Source organism: Pogoniulus pusillus, chromosome 8, assembly GCF_015220805.1.
Source record: "Pogoniulus pusillus isolate bPogPus1 chromosome 8, bPogPus1.pri, whole genome shotgun sequence".
In the NCBI taxonomy this organism is placed as follows: Eukaryota; Metazoa; Chordata; class Aves; order Piciformes; family Lybiidae; genus Pogoniulus; species Pogoniulus pusillus.
Genome location: NC_087271.1, coordinates 4,561,034 through 4,577,831, shown reverse-complemented (window position 1 = coordinate 4,577,831; position 16,798 = coordinate 4,561,034). Strand labels below are relative to the sequence as shown.

General features: G+C 43.3%; 1 protein-coding gene across 2 annotated transcripts in view; it reads right to left on the bottom strand.

Moving 5' to 3' along the window:
- LOC135177294 (uncharacterized oxidoreductase ZK1290.5-like) overlaps positions 1 to 16,798 on the bottom strand; it is a 65,836-nt gene that overhangs the window by 32,933 nt on the left and 16,105 nt on the right. For both annotated transcript variants that reach the window (XM_064147062.1, XM_064147063.1), the window contains exon 3: positions 9,410 to 9,511. In XM_064147062.1, the coding sequence (XP_064003132.1) occupies positions 9,410 to 9,511 (102 nt within the window). The remainder of the gene's footprint in view (positions 1 to 9,409; positions 9,512 to 16,798) is intronic.

Here is a 16,798-nt window from a genome sequence, read left to right as displayed (position 1 = left end):
TGGTATACAATCCATCCCACCATACCTTAAGTAAATATTGCCACCACACACTATGGTGTGAAAAAGGTGATCAAAATAATCAGTAACTCAACGAAACACTTAAAGGCCATTAGAATATGTACCCTTTAAAGTAGCCCTTTGAAAGCATTATTGAGCTGACATAGATGTTAACTAGTTTGTCCCCACTGCAACTATTGATAGCACAGCTTCCTGAACTGGGATACATTTTGGACTCTCCTAGCAGATGTGATAACGATTCCTAGCTGGTATGAATAACAGTGACCTAGTTGATGCCACTAATGCAATATTGCTTTATAGTACCTAATAATCTACAGCTTGAATTCAGCATATGCAAATCAGAGAATTTATTACTTTCCCCCAAATCATGGACATCACTTATGAAGACAAAGTTATTCATAGAATCAGTCAGGGTTGGAAGGGACCACAAGTTCCAACTCCTCTGCCATGGGTGGGGACACCCTACCCTAGATCAGGCTGGCCAAAGCATCATCCAGCCTGGCCTTAAACACCTCCAGCCATGGGGCCTCAACCACCTCCCTATGCAACCCATTCCAGCCTCTCACCACTCTCATGCTCAACAACTTCCTCCTCACCTCCAGTCTGACTCTCCCCACCTCCAGCTCTGCTCCATTCCCCCCAGTCCTGTCACTCCCTGAGAGCCTAAAAAGTCCCTCCCCATCTTTTTTTGTAGACCACTTCAGATACTGACAGGGCACAAGAAGGTCACCTGGGACCCTCCTCTTCTCCAGACTGAACAGCTCCAACTCTTTCATTCTGTCCCCATAGGAGAGGTGCTGCAGCCCTCTGAGCATCCCCGTGGCCCTTCTCTGGACACACTCCAGCACATCCAGATCCTTATTGTAATGGAGACTCCAGAACTGGATGTAGTACTGCAGGTGGGGTCTCACCAGTGTGGAGTACAAGGGGAGAATCACCTGCCTCAACTTGCTAGCCACACTTCTGATGCAGCCCAGGATCTGATTGGCTTTCTGGGCTGCAAGTGCATACTGCTGGCTCATGTTGACCTTCTTGTCCACCAGCACCCCCAAGTCCCATTCCTTAGGGCTGCTCTCCAGCCAGTCACTGCCTAAGCACAATTGTGCTTGTTCTTGGGATAATTTCAGACAAGGACTTCACTGTGAAATGTATTTCAGTATGGCATTCTTCCCACAAGTCCATTTGTTCACATTGGGCCCTTCTAGGCACTTGGGTGAGTGCACAAATGTGTAGATTTGCTTTAGTAAGTTAAGCAAAAAAAAAAAACCCTCTTTGAGAAAAGGGATTCACTTAGTAGAAAAAGCTGAAACTGTGCAGCCCAATAAGTGATGAAACAAAAGTCTGAGGACTGATCTTTATATTTGGAACCAATTTTAAAGTGGAAAAAACCCCAAAACAAAGCAGAAAAAAATAAAACAAAAAAACAAACAAGGAAACAAAACAAAACCCCCAACACAAAACTCAGAAGGGAAAGATAACAAATGGGGACAGGCAGCTATGCCAGTTCAGATTTAGTCCCGTTTCTGTATCTGTGCCAAAAAGACTTATTCTACAGCATGTTATGGAGGCTTCTTTATGATCTTCTGCACAAATGAGCAGTCCCTTTCTTTTCTTGCATACTTCTTTAACTGCTATCTTATCTGATCAACAGGGTGGGGTGCAACCAACATCCTCACCAACTGCAACCACCTTCACCCCATGAAAACACATCTCTGAACTGTGTTTTTGATAATAACAAGTTCAAGACACATCTTCATAGGTACAGAGAGACTACTACTGCCAACGTGCAAAATCTGTGGGGCTAGGAAAATTAGTTACTTGCTTTTTCTTATCAAAAGTTTAGTGCAACTAAAGCATGCACATTCACATCTGACTTCTACCAACATAAGCACCACAGAAACATTTTGTAGAGGTGTAACAAGTGTTTATGAACTGTCAGCTGTTCGTTGTTGGACAATACCAGCATAGTTTCAGTTTTCACTAGAATAAAAACAGAATCATAGAATCAACCAGGTTGGAAGAGACCTCCAAGATCATCCAGTCCAACCTAGCACCCAGCCCTATCCAATCAACTAGACCATGGCACTAAGTGCCTCATCCAGTCTTTTCTTGAAGACCCCCCAGGGACGGTGCCTCCACCACCTCCCTGGGCAGCCCATTCCAATGGGAAATCACTCTCTCTGTGAAGAACTTCTTCCTAATATCCAGCCTATACCTACCCTGGCACAACTTGAGACTGTGTCCCCTTGTTCTATTGCTGGTTGCCTGGGAGAAGAGGCCACCCCCCACCTGGCTACAATGCCCCTTCAGGTAGTTGTAGACAGTAATAAGATCACCCCTGAGCCTCCTCTTCTCCAGGCTAAACAGGCCCAGCTCCCTCAACCTCTCCTCATAGGATTTGTGCTCCAGGCCCCTCACCAGCTTTGTTGCCCTTCTCTGGACATGTTCCAGCACCTCAACATCTTTCTTGAATTGAGGGGCCCAGAACTGGACACAGTACTCAAGGTGTGGCCTGAATGTGTCACCTAGGAAAGGATGTACTGGAAGTTTGTGCCACTCACACAAAAACTGCATTTGGTTTACTGGACCCTCACTAATATTTTTAAGAGTTGACAGAAAATGGAGGAAGCAAAGATGATGCTTGGTCTATGCCCAAAGATGAAAAGGACAAGAATACTGTTAAGATTGATGAAGTTTCCTCTTTTACTTGGAATTAGGCAAACCAGATTTTTTTTTTTGCAGTAACATAGTAACAGTTACTGTGTTAAACAGTTTCTGGTACTTTATAGGATTTTCTTCAAATCATCTATGAAGACTATTAAACTAACATAATAATTGTATTTATTTTGAAGAGTGCTGCTCCATGCTTAACAAAATCATAGAATCATAGAATCAACCAGGTTGAAAGAGACCTCCACGATCATCCAGTCCAACCTAGCACCCAGCCCTGTCCAACCAACTAGACCATGGCACTAAGTGCCTCATCCAGTTTTTCCTTGAATACCTCCAGGGATGGCAAATCCATTACCTTCCTGGGCAGCCCATTCCAATGCCAATCTCTCTCTCTGGCAACAACTTCCTCCTGACACCCAGCCTGTACCTCTCCCAGCACAACTTGAGACTGTGTCCCCTTGTTCTGTTGCTGGTTGCCTGGCAGAAGAGACCAACCCTCACCTGGCTGCAGCCTCCCTTCAGGTAGCTGTAGACAGCAATGAGGTCAGCCCTGAGCCTCCTCTTCTCCAGGCTGCACAGCCCCAGCTCCCTCAGCCTCTCCTCATAGGGTTTGAGTTCCAATCCTGTGTTAACACACAAAGACTTTTCTGATGTGTGTATCAGTATTCCACATAAGCATGGGCTGCACTGCTTACACTAAAAAGATCAGGAGTTCTCTCCTACTAAAATGGCACTGAGCTCCAGTGGGACCTGAATGCAGAAAACCCAACTTCATGCAGAAGCTGGCTGGAGGCCCTCGTTCTTCCCAGCATTTTTAGATGGAAGGACAAGTAATCATGTGCATATGTGTACAAAAGGCTTGCCAAGATGGTGGGCTACCCACAAAATCAAGGTCACAAAAGCCACTGCATATGGAAAGGGACATTTTGTTAGAACAGACCAATTACCAGTGAGCCTATATAATGACCATTCATGATGTCAAAGGAGCTTGCCACACTGCTTTCATCCTCTAGCAGACAAATGCCTATACAAGAATGCTGCAGCTGTCAAGGGAATAGTTGACTCAATGTATGTATCTTGGAACAAGTTCTGTAGGCAGTCTGGCCTCTGTCCCGAGTTATTTGAGTGGACAGTTCTACAAAACTACCATGTATGAGCCCACAAAAATTCAAACCACAGCCTTGATATTACAAGAATCCTAGTTGATTTCAGCTGTTACAACAGAAAGAGCCAGTTATTACACACCAATCTCTTGCTGACCAAAACTAACAAGTTTTTTTTTCCTTTCTATTCCCTCAGAATGGTTTATCCCTTAACTTCTTAAAGGAAAACACATAATGCAGGCTGTTGAACTAACACACACCTAGAATTCTCTGCCTCTCAGCACTGAAATACAGAGAGAGACTTCTTTACTCTTACTGCAGTCTTAAGACAGATGGACATAGAGCAATGGAGTCACTCAACTCCAGTGAAAACAGCTCCAATATGGAGCAGATAAGAAAAAAACAACAAACAAACCCCAACAATGACAACAAAAAGAACCACAAACAAACAAACTATCCCAAAAACAAAGCTAAAAACAAAAGCAACAACAACAAAACCCAAAACACCAGCCAAAAAAATAAACCAAGAGGAGCAGCTCAGGTATAAAAGCATTTAAAGAAACTATCTCTTAAAACTGTTGTCTTCAGGTAGTAGAAATCAGTTTAACAGGAAGATCTTTCCTGCTGTGAACACAGAGCTATCAGGTTGGTCTAGCATCCAGCAGTTTTACACAGGAGTTTCTAGTGTAGGAAGTGCCTTTATCCTACTGTACTAGGTACATAGTACAACTCTAAAAACAGGGTGTAACTACCCTCCCTTTTCATGTGTTCCTAATTCTCTATGTAAAGGAGATGCAATCATTGAGCAGTGAAAATTGCAGCAGATCCTCTGAAGCTTTTCTGTTAGAAAACCTTCTGATCGCCTGGGTTTCCTACCAACAGCAGAGGCAGAATCCTGATTCCCAAGCTACCCCATGAGATGGTGGTTTCCCCTTCCTCAAAAGCAAGGCTGGGCCTAAATGCATGCACACCCCAACATTGGAAGACTCAGGGAAGACAGACTATAAGACAAACTAGCACACTCTGCACTGAATCATTTCTCACCCAGCATATGAGTGTTTCTCACAAATCAATCATAGACTTATAAAATGGTTTAGGTTGGAAAGGACCTCAAGGATCAGCCAGTTCCAACCCCTCCACCATAGGCAGGGACACCTCCCACTAGAACAGGGCTCAAGCCCTCATCCAACCTGGCCTTGGACACCTCCAGGGAGAGAGCAGCCACAACCTCCCTGGGCAACCTGTGCCAGTGTCTCACCACCCTCACTGGAAAAAGTTTCTTCCTAACATCTAGTTTGAATCTTCCTTCTGCCAGTTTAAACTCATTACCTCTTGTCCTGTCATTACAAGCCTTGTCAGTAGTCCCTCCCCAGCCTTCCTGTAGGCCCCCTTCAGGTACCGGAAAGCCACTCTAAGGTCTCCTCAAAGCCTTCTCTTCTCCAGGCTGAAGAGCCACAACTCCTGTAGCCTGTCCTCATAGCAGAGCTGCTCCAGCCCTCTGAGCATCTTCATGGCCCTCCTCTGGACTTGCTCCAATAGTTCCATGTCCTCCTTGTGCTGGGCGCTCCAGAACTGCACACAGGACTCCAGGTGGGGTCTGAGGAGAGTGGAGTAAAGGGGGAGAATCCCCTCCCTTGCCCTGCTGCCCACACTGCTCTTGCTGCAGCCCAGCACACAGCTGCTTTCTGTGCATACTGCTGGCTCACGTTGAGCTTTTCATCAACCCAGACCCCCAGGTCCTTTTCCTCAGGGCTGCTCTCAGCCATTCCCCACCCAGCCTGGAGGGTCTGTGCTTGGGATTGTGCTGACTCAGACGCAAGACTTGGCCTTGCTGAATTTCATGAGCTTGTGCCCACCTCTCCAGCCTGTCCAGGTCTCTCTGGGTGGCATCCCTGCCCTCTAGCAAGTCGACTGTGCCACACAACTTGGTGTCATATGCAAACTTGCTGAGGATGCAGTGTTAGAATTCACTGACATGAAAAGTAGGTGTTCCAATGAACTTTTTGTAGGATTTGGGGAAGTAGAGGTACAATTGATACATTTTGGTTCACCTTATGGAATGAAACAAGTGTTACAAGTTTGTATACCACTGTAAATGTACCTACCTTTTTTGACCAGGGCTGCATGACATTTTTCCCTGGAAGAACTTGAAGTGAAGCCAGCAAATTTAATGACTGAGCTCTGGCTATACAACTGGGACACTAAAAAAAGGCAAGCTAGCTTTGCCTTGTTTGTAGAGAATAGAGGGTAAAACATACAAATTTCAGGTTAAAGAGGGTAAGATGTTGGTAGGACTTCTAGTGGCCTCTAAAACTGGGAACTGGTTGAAGTCAGAGAGTTGTCAATGGGCTGGAGTCTAGTTGGACACCTGCAACTGCTGGGGTCCTACAGAGATCAGTATTGGGACCAGTTCTGTTCAATATTCCTCAGTGACCTGGATGAGTTTGCTGATGACACCACACTGGGTGGAGTGGCTGCCACACCAGAAGGCTGTGCTGCCATTCAGTGGGACTTGGACAGGCTGGAGAGGTGGGCAGGAGGAGATTTAATGTAATTCAACAAGGGCAAGTGTAGAGTCTTGCACCTGGGAAAGAACAACCTCAGGGATCAGTATAGGTTGGGGACTGACCTGTTGGAAGGCAGCAGAGGGGAAAAGGATCTGGGTGTCCTAGTGGATTACAGGTTGACCAAGAGCCAGCAATGTGCTCTTGTGGCCAGGAGAGGCAATGCCATTCTGGGGTGTATTAGAAGGGCTGTGCTTAGTAGGTTGAGAGAGGTTCTCCTGCCCCTCTACTCTGCCCTGGCAAGGCCAAGTCTGGAGTACTGTGTTCAGTTCTGGGCCCCCCAGTTCAAGAGGGACATAGAACCGCTTGAGAGAGTGCAGTGCAGAGCTTCAAAGATGATTAAGGCAATGGAACATCTCCTACAAGAAGAGCCTAAGGGAGATGGGGCTCTGCTGCTTGAGGAGAGGAGACTGAGAAGTGACCTCATCACTGGTTATAAAGATGTAAAGGGTGAGTGCCAGGAGGATGGAGCCAGGCTCTGCTGGATGATGCCCAATGGCAGGACTAGGGGAAATGGGTGGAAGTTGAGGCATAGGAAGTTTCATGTAAACATGAGGAGGAATTTTTTTTACTGTGAGGGTGACAGAACACTGGAACAGGCTCTCCAGGGAGGTTGTGGAGTCTCCCTCTCTGGAGATATTCAAAACCTGCCTGGACACATTCCTGTGTGATCTGGTATAGGTGATCCTGTTCTGGCAGGGGGGTTGGACTGGGATGAGCTTTTGAGGTCACTTCTAGCCCCTGACGTTCTCTGACCTCCTCTGGTCCTGTTGTTTGCCATCAAGGAGAAGAGGCTGCCCCCTCCTCAACCAAGATCCCTTCAGGAAGTTGTAGAGAGCAATGAGGTCTTGCCTCAGCCTGCTCTTCCCCACACTGAACAATCCCAGCTCCCTCAGATGTTCATCGCAGCCCAAGTGCTCCAGGCCCTTCATGAGCCTCATTGTCCTTCTCTGAACACAGTCCTGCACCTCCCTCTTGTAGTGAGGGGCCCAGAACTCAACACAGTAAGATATGCAGCATTTAATCTTCAGTAGGAAGTGTAGTACTTAGCCATGCAAACAAATAATTAACGCAATGGCAAGAAAAAACATAACATGGAATGCCTGCAAAGGGCAATCACACACAAGAACAAAACACAAACATACTATTTCCTCTGCCTACGAGGCCAGCCATGGTATTTCCTTCGCCTTAAAGACCATTTGAATAGCTCACAGTCTTTCCCATTAGGAAGATAAAGAGAGGAGAGTTATGTAAGACAGACAAGACCAAACACATGTGAAAGCAGAATAAAGACAATAGGGTAGGAATAGTAATAGAAGTTGGAAATACCTTTCAGCAAGTTAGGGCAACGTATCTAGGCACAAATGATATGCACTACCTTAAACACTCATCAGGGAAAACATGATTAAAGATGAAGCACCTTGTTGAATCTTTGGACATAAAGGTCATTGATGCCTTAAGACATTCTACATTCAGTCAATGCAGTGTTTCTTCAAACCCAGAATGCTGTAATCTCTTACACAGCATAAAACACTTGTTTGCAGTTTCCTTAATGCTTTACATAAAGAACAAGAACAAAAGACATACCAAAGAATTTACTTTGTGTTTCCACAGGTAGACCAAAAGTACCAGAAGAGTTGAAGATGGAAGAGAACAGGTTTATCTATTGCTCTGATAAAACCAGGTGTGGCACAGTCTGTCATTGCCTTTGTGCAACTCTCCTGCTATAATCACTATTTCAGGAAGACTGGGCTAGCAGGTAGGCTGCTTAATCCAGCAAGTGTTCTCCCTGTCTGTAGAACCCCAAGGCTGTAAAAAGGGTGATCCTCATTGTCATACAATACTATTTCTAGTAATACTGCACACATAAGGAGCAAAATCTTCCTCCCCCATCTACATGACAAATCCTGACTGAGGCAGTCTACCATTTGCTATGAATGTACACTGCAGAAGTTAGTTGTCAGACTAACATCATTAGTCCCAGGGGCAGAACTTGACAATGTTTTATGTACAAGCAACAGAAAGTTGTCTCATTTAACTTACCAACATGCCAATGCTGTGGTTCCCAGAGATTCACATAACTCATACACCCAAAGCCCACTGAAATATGAGCAGCCAGTTCAAATTCAGAATCACAGAATCAACCAGGTTGGAAGAGATCTCCAAGATCATCCAGTCCAACCTAGCACCCAGCCCTGTCCAATCAACTAGACCATGGCACTAAGAGTCCCATCTAGTCTTTTTTTGAACATCTCCAGGGATAGTGACTCCATCATCTCCCTGGGCAGCCCATTCCTATGGCAAATCACTCTCTCTGGGAAGAACTTCCTCTTAACATCCAGGAGAATGTAACCACTGATGTGCCCTATCAACCACAGCAACTAAACACCAATAATCAGCAGTTATCAGAACTATCAAAAGAGCTCTTTTCATGGATTTTTTCTTTTTCAAAAATTAGCACTAAAGAATCTGCAGTTTGAGTCTTTGTTCCTCATTTACTCATCATGGGGTGCTGACCTTTTTAAAAGCACAAATGAATCTGCAAAGTACATATGGTAAAATGGAAAATTGCATCAAAGAACATCTAAACCAAGTAAAACTTAGCATGATTTATACTTAAAACAGAGGAGGCTACTACAAAGATGTTCTATAGTGGCACAAGTTAGACATTTCAGTGTTACTTAGTGCCATGGTCTAGTTGACTGGCTAGGGCTGGGTGCTAGGTTGGACTGGATGATCTTGGAGGTCTCTTCCAGCCTGGTTGATTCTATGATTCTATACTTGTAAATTTCCTCAAAGAGGTATGCACAACATTGTTAGTCTCAAGGGCAGAATTTGACAATGTTTTATGTACAAGCAATGGAAAGTTCTCTCATTTTAGCTTAACAAAATGCTAATGCTGTGATTTCCAGAGATTCACATAATTAGTACACCCAAATCCCACCAAAATATGAGCATCCAGTTCAAGCTCAGTTTTTGAATGACTCACTATCAGCTCCCCAAATGTACTGCAATTCCTTCTGCCAAGACAGGTTTTCATTATGGTATCACCTTGCTCATAAAGCTCCTCCATGGCTCTCCAGGTTTCAGCTCGGACCTCTCGATTGCTTTTGCCTGGAACATGTGTGTCAGGCCAGTGCATTAAATAAAGATCTGAAAAAAGAAACAGAACCAGACTACTCATTAGAGTGTCCAAAAAAATGTAGATACCAAAGCATGTGAAGCAGCATTTTCCACCCATAATGGCCCCTATCATCACACGAGTTACCATTCCTATCCCATGATCATTACTCTACATATTCATTCAGTTTCAGTAAATAAAACACTTCATTAACAACTAAGGTACCAAAACTTGAACATCTGACATAGGTTTACATCACTGTAAACAGAATTTTTGAGGCATACATCAATAAGCTTTTAACAATAACAAGCCTCACTTAAACCAAAGGGATTATGGTCACTAAAATTAATATTTGACTAGTGCTGAACTGCTAGAAGTCTTCAGGTCTGTGAAAGATAAATCTGGCAGTTCTATAGGCATTTTATACATCCTTGGTAGTTGATATGGTTTTTTTTTTTTCCTTTCTAAGGAATACATTTCCATTGAAAATTACAGCCCAATCTTTCATGCAGGTTTTTGTTTCTTAGTTTTATAAAATGGTGTGGCAGCATTTGTGAGAAGTTTGGTTATAAATTTTCAGGGAACAAAAAAATCACACTTTACTATATCTTATGAAATGGCAGCACAGTTTTAAACACAATTAAGACTTACTGCTGATTAAATTATCTGAGTAATTACTGAAACTGCCTGTACCAGGAAAGTATTTTTCGCATGCTGTCTCACGAAAAAAAGGAAGCATTTTCAACATGAATTATGCTAAAAATGAGAGATTTACATGTATTAGAATCATAGAATCAACCGACTTGGAAGAGACCTCCAAGATCATGCAGTCCAACCTAGCACCCAGCCCTATGCAATCAAATAATCCTTGGCACTAAGTGCCCCATCCAGGCTTTTCTTGAACACCTTCATGGATGGTGACTCCATGACCTCCCTGGGCAGAGCATTCCAATGCCAATCACTCTCTCTGCCAACAACTTCCTCCTAACATCCAGCCTAGACTTCCCCCAGTACAACTTGAGACTGTGTCCCTTTGTTCTATTGCTGGTTGCCTGGGAGAAGAAACCAACCCCACCTGGCCACAGCCTCCCTTCAGGTAGTTATAGACAACAATGAGGTCTGCCCTGAGCCTCCTCTTCTGCAGGCTGCACACCCCCAGCTCCTTCAGCCTCTCCTCACAGGGCTGTGCTCCAGGGCTCTCACCAGCTTCATCACCCTTCTCCGGACACGTTCCAGCACCTCAACATCTCTCGAACTGAGGAGCCCAGAACTGGACACAGCACTCAAGGTGTGGCCTGACCACTGCTGAGTACAGGGGCAGAATAACCTCCCTTGTCCTACTGGCCATACAGTTCCTGATCCAGGCCAGGATGCCATTGGCTCTCCTGCCCACCTGGGCACACTGCTGGCTCATGTTCGGCTACTTTCTACCAGCACCCCCAGGTCCCTTTCTTCCTGGCTGCTCTCCAGCCACTCTGTCCCCAGCCTGTAGTGCTGCTTGGGGTTGATGTGGGCAAAGTGTAGAACCCTGCACCTGGCCTTGTTAAATCTCATCCCATTGGCCTCTGCCCACCCATCCAGTCTGGCAAGGTCCCTCTGCAGGGCTCTCTTACCCTCCAACAGATCCACACCTGCTCATAGCTTGGTATCATCTGCAAACTTACTCATGATGACTCAACCCCCTCATCTAGATCATCAATAAAGATACTGAACAGGACTGGGCCCAGCACTGATTCTTGGGGAACTCCACTAGTCACTGGCTGCCAACTGGATGTGGCACCATTCACCACCACTCTCTGGGCCCAGCCCTGCAGCCAGTTCTTGACCCATATCAGATTGAATCCATCCAATGCTTGAGCTGCCAGCTTTGCCAGGAGCTTGTTGTCACAGATGGTGTCAAAGGCTTTGCTGCAGTCCAGGTAGATTACAACCACAGCCTGCCCCACATTCACCAGGTGGGTAACCCAATCATAAGAGGAGATCAGGTTGGTCAGGCAGGACCTGCCCTTCCTAAACCCATGCTTGCTGGGCCTGATATCCCTTGGCCATCCTTCAGACCAAGGTTCCAAATCCAGTCACCTAAATTTCAAACATTACAGTTCAGTAACTCCTTTATAAGTTTACAAACACTGCTAGACATTCATTCCATTTCTGTGCAAATTCTAACTGGAGATTAAACTGCAAACACCCTGGGCAAAGAGGTGTTGGCATTTGCCACACTCATTCGTCTGACATGAAACAGGAAAAAGGAAATAAATGCAGGACTGATGCATTCATTGTCTTTCTGCTTTGTAATATTCCTTTCTGGGTAGTTCAAAGACAGAGTTAAGAAATTTAAAAGAAAAAAAAAAAGGCTGTTTGCAATGAGCAGAGTTTTTTGTTCTCTGTCAGTGATATGGACGGAGGAATCAAGTGCACCCTCAGGAAGTTCGCAGGTGACACCAAGCTGTGTGGCACAGTTGACTTGCTAGAGGTCAGGGATGCCAGCCAGAGGGACCTGGACAGGCTGGAGGGGTGGGCAGAGGTCAATCGTGTGAAATTTATCAAGGCCAAGTGTAAGGTCCTGCACCTGGGTCAGTGCAATCCCAAGCACAGACCCAGGCTGGGTGGGGAACGGCTGAGAGCAGCCCTGAGGAAAAGGACCTGTATTTCTGGAAATACAGATCCTTTGGTGTATTTTTTTTCCTACTCACATTTAAGAAGTGCACTAATGATTACTATGCCACTGGGCTGATATATCACCTCTACAAATCCAAATTCAACCTCAATTTAAGAGGAAAAGGTAAAACAAAATCCGCTGTAATACACAATTTCCCATTTGGGTGTGTTACTACAGCATTGGTAACTACAGTATTTTGCTCATACAAAGAATCCAATTAGAACAGTACCAAATTTTGAATGGGAAGGTACACTACACATATTAAAGAAAAGAATACTTTGTGTCTATCACAAAAATCATGACCCAATTGGTCACTTGCTGACATCAGTAGCTCATTTGACTTTTAAACAATTGCACACAGATCTCTCTGGCCTTGGATATGAAAAGAAAAACAAAGAAACAAAAGAAACCCCTCTTCACTGTATATTGTCTGACTCCTCCTCACTGGGAACATCATTTAGGCCTTTTATTTTAGAGGAATGCTGCTCACTATGTTCCTATCAATCCATTTTGCTCTTTGAAATAAAAATTGCCTCACAGTTAGAAATACAGACACGAGGCCTAAAAAGCATCTACCAGATCATCAAGAGCAGACCTCCTGACTTGAGAAGGAGTTTGCAAAAGATGTGGGGCAAAGGTACCTTATCTTGGAGATAAAGAGTGGGATGGTCAGCCATAAACCACCACAGCATAGCTAGAGGCAGAAGCAATACAATGTACCTTGCAATGAACAATGGAGTAGCCACTCTAGATAAACCAAGCATAGCTCACTTTAAATTAGGAACTGCTGACTTCTACTGTCTGTTAGAAAACTTTCTGTAGTTCCTGGCCAATAAAACCAGTAAGCACCTCACAAACCAAGGTCTAGGATTTCATCTTGATTTCATGTGTATACAGGTTTTTTTTTGCCTAAAATATTTGCCCTCCTCAGGAATAGCAAGAATATTCTTTTTTTTTTTACAATTATTTATCAAAATAGCTTAAAGTTCCAGTAATTATGACATGTTATTTTATTGCTGAATATTTTTTACAACTGACTACCTTTTTATCTCTTGAGAATGACGGTGGCATGCCTTGTGACAAGGGACAGAAAAATCAATACTTAGAGATGTATTCCAATCATACCTGTTAAAAATAATCTTAGAATCATACAATCAATCAGGTTGGAAGAGACCTCTAAGCTCATCCAGTCCAACCTATTGCCCAGCCCTGTCCAATCAACAAGACCATGGCACTGAGTGCCTCAGTCAGTCTTTTCCTGAACACCTCCTCAATGATTTGGAGTACCAGCATGCACTTGAGAGAGAACAAAATGCTCCAAACATTCACTCTTAGATTTGGTATTTTAAAGCATCCTTTACAGACAATCATGCAGTAGTGGTGCAGTGTTAAATCAGGGCCTGAAGTTCAAATGTCATAGAATCAACCAGGTTGGAAGAGACCTCCAAGATCATCCAGTCTAACCTACCACCCAGCCCTGTCCAATCAACTAGATCATGGCACTAAGTGCCTCATCCAATCTTTTTTTGAACACCTCCAGGGATGGTGCCTCCACCACCTTCCTAGGTAGCCCATTCCAATAGCAAATCACTCTCTCTGTGAAGAACTTCCTCCTAACATCAACACAGTGCTACAGGAAAACTAAAATCCACGCATGAATTGCTTTCACATGTATTTAAAATGGAGGGGTTCATCACTTGAAGTGGTTGCAACACCTACAATCAATCAGCACAGTTCCTTTAAACTCAGAAGCACAGGGACATTTTACACATCTGAAAACCAACTGCATGTTCTCATGGAAATCAGAGGTGGCAATTCATTCAAACTCCTAGGAGGGTACTAAAAGACCTTTTAGGAGGGTACTAAAAGACCCCAATCCACCAGGGTCAAAATTCACCAAAACAAACATGATTGTTAAGCACAAGCCCTGGCTCGTGTACCCTGACAGTACATGTATACTTTTCAATGCTTTGCAGAGTTAACTTGATGCACTGTTTGTATTTTCCCTGCTTTATTTGTCACTGCACTTAGTATGTACATGATGCATTTTTCTCTCCTAGCCAATCTTTTAATTTATTTCTTCTTTTACTCTAGTGGAACAAGGATCAGTGTAAAGCAAGCTCCAAAATGTTCAGAATTAACAGACAATCTGAACTGGGTGTCATATGATTCAACTATTCCACTGAATATGCTGACAGAACATCTGTCCAACTCCAGCTGGGGATTTAAGATTGGTTCATTTGCCTGAATGTGGCAGACTCGGAACAGTGAAAAGGAAAATAAAACTGTTTATGAATTCCATAGCCCATAAATTACATTCAAGAAGTTACTCTGGAGGTCTGATCCAAATCCCAAGGCATGTATTCTGCTACTGCCAAACCTGCAAGATTTGCTGCCATTTCATATTGGTTTACTCTGACTGCTAGATGGGGACCACATTTAGAAAAGGCAGAGCATGTTACAACCACTGCCCACATATAATATCAACTCCCAGCTTCTCGTGGCTTTACAACCTACTGATTCAAATAACAGTCCTGGAACACTGTTATGCCATTTTCCTGCTGGTATCATTTTCCCCAAAAGTGGTTATGAAAAACATCTCCTAACAATATTTTACATGGAATACTTTTCTCTTAGAAAAGTGTGACTGCTTTCAACAGTTCATCTCTTTCAACAGCTGGCATTCTATATACTGCTAACATTGGTAATTATGGTTAGATTATTCCCCAGCTCTAATTCAGCCTGGACTATGTAACCCATCACAGAAGGACAGGTTAGAAAGGACCCCAAGTGTCATCTGATCCAACCTTTCTAGTTAATGGTATAGTTGAAATGAGCTGGCCCAGCACTGTCAAGCTGAGTCTCCAAACTGCCCAGTGTAGGAGAATCCACCACTTTCCTTGGGAGATGACTCCAGCATCCACCATAAAGTTGGAACAAAAAGCTTAGTTACACATTTATCTGACAGGGATCCTACAGCTTCTTCTTCCTGCAGTCTTCTGAATGATTAACTTTCCCTCCAATATAAAAGTCTAACATCACAGATATATTATTTTGGGTCTATCAGTTTTCTATATGAATGAAGTACCTTTACAGAAGTGCTGTGAACATCAACATATTTAGTTCACATTGTATAATGAAATCAGGCAATTCTGATTTAATTACATTTCATTTACCTTTATTTAGCATTTTCATTTCACTGAAAAGCTCACAGCTTTTCCACAACTCTAACTAAAGAATTTCCTTTCCCAAAGAGGCTTGGACAAAAATGTCTGTTATTACCAAATCTTTTCTTGTCATGGATTTCATCACCTCTCTATGGTATAAGACTGAGCAGCAAAATAGGGATACAATATGCAGGTATGAATGGAAATAGATCTAGAATATCTAAAGCTCAGTGCTTAAAGCTTATAGCCATACTTTCAAACCCATCTTCTGCATTCCAGTTATTTTTGTTAGACTTGTGGTAAGCCTCAATTTACAGTTAAAAAGCTCTTATTCTAAGCATTCTTGAAACACCTGGAAAAAAAACTTCAAGATATTTCCACTTTTTGCCTGAAAATCCTTTAAACAGCACCTTCCATCTAAGTGCTCTCAAGCAGGACTCTCTAAAGCACAATTCTTTCTACGAACCCCATGAGACATAGCCTGTATCGTGTCTCCTCTAAGGGTCTACTTCCCCAGTGTACATATATATAAAACACTAAACATAGAACTCAACCTTATCTCTTCCACACGAGTGCAGATCATTACAAAAATGGTTGCAAAAGCTGATCCAACAGGGATTAAACCCAAGCAGCCAAAAACTGTTACTCTATTTGCAATCCTATGATTCTTGCAGGTCACCATCCTCGCTGACAGATCAGTGAACTGCATGTGAATTGTTTCCTGAGCCATCACAACTTACAAATCACCAAGTTAAAGCAAGCAGAAACCAGCACTGATTTAGGTCACTATGTCAGATTAAGTGGTGGTTCAGGAAGAGCTTTATCAATTTTCAGACATCTCCACATCAGTAGAAGAAAGGTGAAGAAGTAGGGAAGACAGCTGAGGGCATAAAAAAAACCTAAACACCAAATCCAATGAAACAAAAAACCAAACCACAAATGACAACAACAAAAATGGTGTGGCAGATAACTGCACAGGCAGTTATAATACTCCTTATTTTGTCTTGGTATATATGAGCAAAAAGAAGTCTGAGCTGAATTTATCTCACAAACTGACATTCTGTTTATGCTAGCTCAAGGATTCACTCACAGGTTGGCAGTATTTGTGTAGTTCTTGCTCTCAGGTGTATTTTTGTTCCCTTGTTTCATGTGTTTCTGCTAGCAGCAATACCTAAGTGAAGCATTTGTCTAAGTGCCTACTTTAACCACTCCACTGGCTAAGAATATAAAAGCAAATTACAGTACCAAAAGGAATCAGCAAAAATTACTTCCTGGAAGTAAGTTTTCCTCTCATCTCATCAACATTCAGCACTAGTGTCATACAAAGGCAAAGAAAAAAAAGGAAAGCAAGCAAAACATAAGAAAAAGGCAGACAGGAGGCAACATATTTTGCTTAAAGAAGAAAGTCAGGGCTTGAAGCATTATGAAAACATCCTTGCAGTGACCTGTATTTGCACAGGACAGACAAAAGGAGGTTTGAATTCATTTTGCAT